At 35.4% G+C, this 10,241-nt stretch overlaps 1 protein-coding gene across 1 annotated transcript; it reads right to left on the bottom strand.

The window, feature by feature from the left end:
• Positions 1-1,027: 1,027 nt before the first annotated feature.
• On the bottom strand, positions 1,028-6,490 carry LOC142532289 (uncharacterized). The gene is made up of 4 exons (XM_075638612.1): positions 6,256-6,490; positions 2,404-4,562; positions 2,048-2,323; positions 1,028-1,961 (listed from the first exon to the last, which is right to left on the bottom strand). Exons 2-4 carry the CDS (start codon positions 2,523-2,525, stop codon positions 1,250-1,252), a joined length of 1,110 nt encoding a protein of 369 aa, XP_075494727.1. The 5' UTR covers positions 2,526-4,562; positions 6,256-6,490; the 3' UTR covers positions 1,028-1,249.
• Positions 6,491-10,241: the final 3,751 nt, after the last annotated feature.

Consider the following 10,241-nt stretch of genomic DNA (forward strand, 5'->3'; position numbering starts at 1 on the left):
CATTGCTGCTGCAGACGAGGTGTCGTCTTTATAGGATGGGGTTGAAGAGCAAGAAGAGGAAGGAGATGACGAATATGATGACGATTATGAGAGTGAAATACAATGAAGATGATGAAGATATTAAAGATAAAGATTCTAAGGGAGCCACAATGAAAGGTTCAGCCCATATTCGGGGTGATGACTCAAGTTTATATGATTCAAAAAGTGATTAAATTTATACTTTACCTAACCTGCGCAAACAAGTCCAGAAAAATGTACTAAGTGACATAAAAGAGTCCACAATGAAAGGTAAAGCAAATGTACTAAGTGACCATAAAAAGATTCCAGAAAAATTCTTACTTGAAAGTTAGGTGATAATGTCCTCTGTACAAACAAATCCCACTGATTTTGGTCCATAAATTCAGGCTTCAAAAGATTGAGATCTCGTGAAGCCAGTCGACTTGTATTAGCTTCTCGTACAAGTATTTGCAATTTGGATTTCCTATCGCGCCACAATTTAGCCAACTTTTGAAAAATTGATTTATTTTTACAATTCTCAAATTTGTATGTCAGATGTACATTAAATAACAAGAAAATATGTCTACATTTTGTTATGAAAATGGAAATGAAAAATTAAGTAACTAAATATATTACTTGAAGACAGCTCCACTTCCTATCCTTCACTCTTCGCTTATGTCATTCCATCCATCTAATGTATAAGGCTCAAATTCTTTTATCATGCAATCTAGAAAAGAAGCGTACTTCACTGAATTATCTCCAACCGGTTGTCCAAGCTCATTACTCTCCAGTTCTTTACACTTGTCTTGGCTACTAACCATTTTCAACTTTGATGCACCCCGTCCTTTTTTGTTATCTGTTTTCTCATCATCAATTGGTTCTTTACCATGCGAATCATGTGATGAATTAGCTGAATTATTAGAATCCATTCTCGATAACCTATTAGATATATTTTCCTGTAAAATGGAAAAAAGTTACATTGAAATATACTAGTGTGCTTTAGTAAAATAAAACAAGATTTAATGTCTCACCTGAATTTCATCTACAATCATTTGCTACGTTTTTTGAACATTTTGTTCATCTTTTGAATGTTATTTAATGACCTGATAAACATGTAATATGACATGATGCATCACTGAAAATAAACAAGCAAAAAAATATATTTAAACACTAAATAAATAGTTACGTAACTTTAGAAAAACATGTATCAATCAAAATAAATAACTATAAAATCTATTGCTGAAAATTTCAGTCATGTCTCAGTCACATCGATTCCCTCACACTCATTCCTTGAGTACGGTTCTTTCTCATTAATGTTAACCTCAAGTAGAGACACATCAAGAGGTGTTGATGACGTATAAGCATCTTCTTCAAGCACATTCATGTTATGAATACCCCGAGGCGGCACTTTTAGCAACACATACCAATTTGTTTCATCATTGTCCCTGGAATAGAATACTTTCTTTGCTTTTGATGCTAAAATGAAAGGATCACTTTCAAAAGTTTTTAGTCCTTGGTGTAAGTTGACCAGTGTAAAACCATCTTCAATTTTGAAACCACTTCCAGGATTGGCCCAATCACACCTAAAAACAGGCACTTTGAAAGAATAGTAGTCTAGCAAAACAATATCTCGTATAACCCTATAGTATGATAGTCTTCCTACTGTATGTGAATTGTCGTTAGCATTAGATTGACAAACAGTACCAGCTTCAATTGAAACACCACTATCTTGTGTCGACCTTCCAACATCAATTGTGTGGAACCGAAGTCCATTTACAATATATCCCGTATAAGATGTAACATGCTTTCTTGGACCATGTGATAGCCATTGAATTCGGTCTGAAGAGTTAACATGATCCTGTTTTGATAGCCATTCAGCAAATGTTTTCATATGTTGCTTTTGTAACAATGTTTCATTACTTAAGAAACGATGATCTGTTTGTTTAAGCTCGTCAATGTACATCCTAATTTAAATAATTGAATAAAGATGTTAGAATACACAAGATATGTAATAAATCAAGACTAATAGTATGAAACTAACTACAGTCACTGTAAATAAGGTTCAACTTCTGCAGTATTGAACAACACATATCGATGTGCAGCTTGTAACATGTGATCCTCTAAAATCTTTTCTTTCCCTTTAGAAATTGGCCGACCTTCTAATAATCCATCTTCCAAATCATCATTCATATTAGAACGAACACCAATACTAGAAGCATTTTTTATATAAGCACTACAAAATGCCATTCGTTCTTCTGCGAGGTAACACTCAGCTATACAACCTTCTGGTCTTGCCCGGTTCTTCCCTTTTAGTATTTTCATAAATCTAAATCACAAAGCAAAATTCACATGAAAGAAGTGTTGATAGCAAAATATAAAATTTATCAAAAATATTTTACTTAATACCTTTCAAATGGATGCATCCAACGGAATTGGACTTGCCCACACAAGCGAGCCTCTCTTGCTAAATGAATGTTCAAGTGAACCGAGATGGTAAAGAAAGCGGGTGGAAAATACCTTTCCAACATGCATAGAATTTTAGCAATATTCTCCTCGAGTTGCTCTAAACGGTTCCTGTCTAATACTCTTTGACATAATTCATTGTAAAATGCACCCAACAGAAATATAGCATTGCGTGGACCTTTCGGTAGAAGATCTCTCAATGCTACTGATAGCAATTGTTACATCAGAACATGAAAATCATGAGATTTCAGCCCAATAAGCTTACGCTCTTCTACAGAAACACAGTTAACAATATTTGAGCTATATCCATCGGGTAAATTTATTTTCTTCAACCTAGAGCAAAATACATCCATTTCTTTTTTAGACATTGTGTACGGGGCAGCGGGTAAATGATATTTATTTTCTCCTTTTCTTGAGGATGTAATTATTGTCTAATTTTAAAGTGTACCAAATATTTGCGAGCATTCACACCATCTTTGGATTTTTTCTTCAGGTTTAACAATGTGTTTATGATATTTTCGCAGATATTCTTTTCAACATGCATAACATCTAAGTTATGACATAGCATGAGGCCCTAAAGATAACCATAAACAAGTTTCATAGTGTTAGTTCAGAATATTAACAATTTAAGAACATAAAATAAAAAAATTGCAAAAGCTAATGAATAGAGTGCAAAATAACTTACACTCCAATATGGAAAATTGAAAAAAATTGACTTTTTCTTCCACCTTTGAACTGGTTTTTCTACCTCTTTTGAACTATCCTGCTTCTTCCTCTTTTTCCTCAAAGTGTTGACAGTCTCACCCTTTTGCTTTTTACCCCAGTCATTTTCAATATCTTTCAATGCATCGATAATTTCTAACTCATTCAAAGGTCTAGGTTTCCCTTTATTCTCTTTTTTTCCATTAAACCACTTCTTTTTCTGACGAAATGGATGATTAGGAGCAAGAAATCTCTTCTGGCCTTAGTATGCAAACTTTCTAATATACTTAAGCCACATAGAACATATGTCTTCACCACATATTAGGCAACCGATTTTCCCTTTTGTGGCACATCCAGCTAGGTTTTCATAAGGTGGAAAATCATTGATTGTCTACATCAAAATAGTCTTCAGATTGAACATTGCCTTGCTAAATGCATCATACGCCTCCACACCGATGTCCCACAACTCCTTCAAATCCTCCACAAGAGGTTCCAAGTATACATCTATATCATTTCCCAGTTGCTTCGGACCTGGAATCAGTAATGTCAGCATAAGATTTTCCTTTGTCATGCACAACAATGGAGGAAGGTTATAATTGACCAAATAACTGGCCAGCAACTATATCTGGAACTAAGGTCACCAAAAGGGTTGAATCCATCTGTTGCAAGACCAAGGTGGAGATTTCTAGGATCTGATGCAAAATCAGGCCACTTATGATCTATTGTATCCCAAGCTACTGAATCAACTGGATGACGCATTATATGATCTTGACTTTTGTGTTTGGAGTGCCAAATCAACTCTTCAGCCTTTTCTTTTGATTTAAACATCCTTTTCAGTCTTGGTATCACTGGAAAATACCGTAGGACCTTTTCAGGAACTCCTTTACAAACTTTGGTGGTGACTTTATCTATCTTCCATTTTGAGGATCCACACTTCGGACACGAGTCCAGATCTTGAAGCTTCTTTCTAAATAGACAACAATCATTTGGGCAAGCACGAATCTTCTCATATCCTAAATCAAATGGTTTCAACAACTTTCTCATCGTGTAAACAGTTTCTGGAAGTGTGCTGTTTTCTGGAAGCATGTACCTAAAATCTTAAAGAGCTCATTGAAACTATTGTCTGTGTGACCATTAGTAGACTTGTAATTGTATAGTGTGACGACTGCCGACAACTTTGTGTAAGATGTACAACCAGGGAAGAGAGGAGTTTCCGCATCTTTTAATAAATCATCAAACTCATAATACTTTCTCTCAGATATAGTGTGTCTAACCTCTTCTTCCGGCAAAAAAACATCCTTATATAAGTGATATGGCTCTCTACTTTCATCCTCTTTCTGAAATCCTCCTGATCTACCTTCAGCTTGAGATTGTGAGTTATAAGTTTCACCATGGAAGACCTAAATAGTGTAAGAAGGATCGAACCCCTTAATAATTAAGTGGTCGTAAACTCGGTCAAATTTCTTATACTTCTTATTTTTACAACGCTTGCAAGGACATTAGATTACTTCACGTGTTTTTGCATAGTTCCTAGCTTGTGCTATAAATTTTTTTACCCCTTCTTCATACTCGGGTACAAGCCTAGATGGCAGATGCATCCATTCCTTATCCATCTCTTGAACAAATATTTTTTCATTTGTATGAAATAATTATGAGATTTTATCAATACACACACATATATACATTATGATAATTTAATTTATATGATATAATTACTTAGGTGTCAGATGTTATTTCGCAAACTATAACAATTTCACAGTATAAGGCACCGAAATAATAGTAAATTCAGAGAAACATTAGGTAACTCGTTATAGGAGTTAACATTTGACCAACTTCAACACTGGTCTACGATTGACAAAATAGTACTTTAATATTTTTTATAAATTCACATTATGGTTTTTATTTTTTTGGTAAAAATTTTGTGATTAGATAATAAAATATCATTTGAATATATTCATGATGTCATGAATTGTCTCACTACATATATTACATGAGTTTTAAACTTTAGTGAGCAATGTTAATTTCATCTATATATATAATTTTAATGTTCGAGTGATATTTTTCAATAATCACGTTGATTAAGTGATTTATGTCTGCTTAGATAATTTATATATTTTTGAGTCACATATATAAGCTTAATTTCAGTAGTATGGTATTTAAATTTTCAGTTAAATAGTTTAAATGTTCGTTGGCTATAAATAAACAAAGAGATAGATCATTGATACGGGAAGAAAAGACTGCTCATAAGATATTGTATAACTTAGGGAGGATAATCAATATTGTGTCTAGCAAAGGATCAAACTAATGTCATGTGTTCATAAAAAAAGAGTTAAACATGAAATGAGATGCCACTAAGACCAACCAAAAAATAGAAAATTTGGCTATGAGAAAGAAAAAAAATGTATTTACATCATGATGTAATGCAAATGAACCAACTGGGTTTAGGGAAATCTCTTCACAGTTCAAACATTTGATGTATTTAAATCAATACCACATATGAACAAAGAAATAGAACTAGTTACACAAAATTATTTACATGATCACAAGATCAAAAGTAAACGTCGCCAATTTGTTTAACCAATAAATAAATGTCTTTCAATTGAAAATGAATTCAAAACAATGTATTTGATTCTCTTGCGCTCAGCTATCACATTCCAAAGACAAAATAGAATGCCAAAGTATCTAATCATAAAATGCAAAGACATCATTCACACAATCCTAAGCCTGTAAATTTATCGAGATCGATGCTCATTAAATGAACTACTGATAGCTTACGTTTTCTATGTTCCTCAATAAGTTAATTCTAAAAAAGTAAGGTATTGAACTCTCCCGCCGTCCATGCTCAAAATCCTATCATACATCCCTGTTCCGTGAACTGCACTGCATCACTAAAACCCCTAAAAATCACTCCAATAAAGCACTAAACCCGAAACAACATTCCAGTGCCCCCAATTAAACAAACAAAACAAATTCAAAAACAACATTCCAGAGCTAAAAATGGCTGGAAATCGCAGGGATAACAGGGAAAACATTAGGGCTTCGACTTCTCAACAACAAACCACTAAATAACAAAAAATCGAGAGACACACTCACCGAAAACGGAGGAAAAACTCGCGCACAGAAAAAGACTGAAACAAGGCCCCCACTCGCGCTAGTTCTTCCAATCTGAGGCAGGGGAGGAGGCGCAAGGTTATGGGAACAAGGTTGCTGGCTACTGTGCTCCAATCTCCGATGGCCAGAAAGCACGCAGCTCTGGTTGGAGTCGGGACGCAGAACACTGACGGGAGAAGGGGAAGGGTTAAGAGATGGGGATTTGGGTTTCACACTCTCTCTCGTATTGTGTTGTGTAATACTAGTATAATTGCAAATGTTATTAACAGTGCACATAAATGCACGCTGCGGATAGTATATTATATTACTATCCGCAGCGTCCTTTTAATGCACGCCGTTATTGCATAGGTTATTAACAGCACATATAAATGCACGCTGCGGATAGTATATAATATTAACAGCACACATAAATGCACGCTGCGAATATTACTTTTAACTGTGTGCACCATATGTGCGCTGTTAATATTGTTGCACTTGACAAAAATAACGGCGTGCTCTAACATACACCTGATGACGTAATTTGGCCATTTGTTGCTTTGTGTCTTGTGGCAATGTGCCATTAATGGGAAAGAAATATAGAAATGAGTGGGCTTCGAACGTACGGACGATAGCCAAAGAAGACTCCTCCAAATTCAATTTGGGTCCCTATACTTTAATAAACTTTTTTTGTCTAGCGACTTTAATAAAATTTTCCTAGGGCCCACTTGAACAAGTTTAGGTCTTGTGATAGCCTTATCTTCGAATTTATCCCAGTACAGAGGTGACCTACACTTTCGACCATACAGGGCTTCATAAGGAGCCATGTCGATAATTCTGTGATAGCTGTTATTATAAGCGAACTCTATCAGAGGTAACTGTTCGCTCTAGTTCCCACTAAAATCCAGAGCACACACTCGCAACATGTCCTCGAGGGTTTAAATTGTCCTTTCTGTTTGGCTATCTGTTTGCGGGTGATAGGACACGCTGAGAGTGAATTTGGTTCTCATGGCTTCTTGAAAACTTTTCCAAAATTGGGATACAAATCTTGGGTCTCTGTCGGATATATACTTGCCGGAACCCCGTGTAGTCTTACTATGTTGTCCATGTACAGAGTGGCTAGTTCATCTAGGTTGTAGTTCATTCGAACCAGTAAGAAATGTGCAGACTTGGTTAATCTATCAAAGATTACCCAAATTCCATCATGACTTTGTCTTTATTTTGGTAATCCTACTACGAAGTCCATGGAGATGCGTTCCCATTTCCACTTTGGTATTTCTAATGGTTGCAGAAGTCCTTCAGGTGGTTAATGTTCAGCTTTGACCGGTTGACAGCTTAGGCACCTGGAAACAAAGACAGCTACATCTTTCTTCATTTCATTCCACCAATAATTCTTTTTCAAATCCCGATACATCTTGGTGCTTCTGGGGTAGACTTAAAATTTCGACTTGTGTGCCTCAGTCATCACTTATTCCCGAATTCCATTGATGTTTGGTACACACAAACGTCTTTTAACCCATAGAACACCCTTCTCATCAATTTGAAATTCTTGGGTTATTCCCTCTTGAATTTGCTCCTTAATCTTTGTGATGGAGGGAACTTGGTTTTGTTTCAACTTGATTGATTCTCGAAGGCATGGTTGTGCTGAAAGAGAGGATAAACTCACCTTCCAAATGTTTCTTTGGTTTAAAGCATTTGTTACCTTATTCGCCTTACCCGGATGGTAATTGATTGACAAATCGTAATCCTTCAAAAGTTCAATCCACCTTCTTTGCCTCATGTTTAATTCTTTTTGAGTGAATATGTATTTGAGTCTCTGGTGATCAGTGAATATATTGCATTTGACTCCATAAAGGTAATGTCTCCAAATATTTAGCACAAATACAATTGCAGCTAACTCAAGATCATGAGTTGGGTAATTTTGCTCATAAGGTTTTAATTTCCTTGATGCGTAGGCAATTACCTGACCTTCCTGCATTAGCACACACCCTAATCCTTCCTTTGATGCATTACTATATATTTTGAAGTTCTTGCCATCTTCGAGAAGTACTAGTATTGGTGTAGATACGAGTTTCGTCTTCAGGGTTTCGAAACTTTTCTCACATTCTTCATTCCAAATAAATTTTGAATTCTTCTGTGTGAGTTTGGTAAGAGGAATGGCTATCGAAGAAAAACCCTTCAACATATTTTCTATAGTAGTAAACCCAGTAAACTTCATACTTCGATTACAGTCTTTGGTCGAGGCCAGTCCATGATCGCCTCTACTTTCTTAGGGTCCACTGACACTCCTAATTCAGAGATTATATGACCCAAGAAAGCAACGCTTTTTAGCCAAAATTCACATTTTTTGAATTTGACGTAGAGTTCTTTTTCACGGAGTATCTACAAAGTGAGACACATATGTTCCATGTGGTCTTTCTCACTTGGTGAGTACACAAGAATATCATATATGAAATGTTACGTACCGTATTTTGAACAACTTAAAATTTGCGGAAAAATAAAAATTTTCTTAAATAAATAGTAATCTTTCAAATTGCGATAAAAATAAACTGCTTGTCTAAAATATTTGAAATAAAAACGATTACAAACAAAGTTTTCCAAAAAAATACTCATTTAAACATCGTGAAATAGTTTATTAAAATCAGGGTAACTAAATTAACATGCTTGAAAATTCTTGAAAACATAGGCAGTCCTCGGGTTTAGCCTCCGCGCAGTCCGAGCCGACTCACTGGTCCCCACCTCTCGCCTTCTCAAAATCGTCCTCACCTGCATCGATCAAGTCTAGTGAGTCTAAAGACTCAACATGTATAAACTGATAATAACAAATAATACGTAATAAAACCAAATTCATTTTAAAGTAGAGCGTACATACTTAAAATTGAACGTACTTACATAAACATAGACGTGCCATCATATCGTAAAATTTTTCATAAACATTTTCATAAACGTACTTGCATCATACGTACGTGAACATACATAATCATCATCATGCATAGAGATATGTTTCAAAGCTAGTGACCCATACGTAATGCGCGTGATCATACTAAACCACACTACTGGGCTGGCAGGGATGTCCACTACCATATATATAAAATTTCTGTCATACTTTGCCGCTTTCCAATCCTGATCAAAATCCGGTCATACTTTACCGGGGTGGAGAGGTCCCCGGACATGTTCTCCGGCTTTCAAACTCGTTCATAGTTGGTCACAAGACATTTGGCATACCTCAAAAATAAAATATTTTCTTTTTGCACGTCAAACACACTTAAAAATGTCAAGGGCTTCGTTGGAATGCTCTGGACAAGCTGCCCTAACCACATCAGCAAAGATTTAGGAGATCCCAGTGAAGCCTGCAACCAAAACGTGAGGAAAGTGAAGAACATGCACAAATTTTCACAGCTTGAACGATTTTACGATAAAAATCATATCTCTCTCATTCTTATCAGAAAATTACGAATTTGATATCGAATCGAAGATAACACAGAGTACTACAAATCATTTGTTGAAAAAATTTCCCGAAAACCAACCTATAAGTCGCAAAATTCAAAATAACAGAGGGTGACGGGTTTTGTGACACATAAATTTCACAGCTTGTGTGATTTTACGATAAAAATCACATCACCCTCGTTTCTTATCAGAAAATTACGAATTTGCTATCAAATCGAAGATAACATAGAGTACTACAAAAAATATGTTGAAAACATTTACTGAAAACCAACCTATAAGTCGTAGAATACAAAATAACAGAGGGTGGCGGGTTTTGTGACACATAAATTTCACAGCTTGTGCGATTTTATGATAAAAATCATATATACCTCGTTTCTAATCAAAAATCACGAATTTGCTATCAAATCAAAGTTAATACATAGTAATACAAATCATATGCTGAAATATTTTCCAGAAAACCAACCTATAAGTCACATAATTCAAAATGACAGAGGATGACGAGTTTTGTGACACAGAAATTTCAGAGCTTGAGCAGTCCCATGAAA

Source organism: Primulina tabacum, chromosome 2 (assembly GCF_025594145.1).
Source record: "Primulina tabacum isolate GXHZ01 chromosome 2, ASM2559414v2, whole genome shotgun sequence".
In the NCBI taxonomy this organism is placed as follows: Eukaryota; Viridiplantae; Streptophyta; class Magnoliopsida; order Lamiales; family Gesneriaceae; genus Primulina; species Primulina tabacum.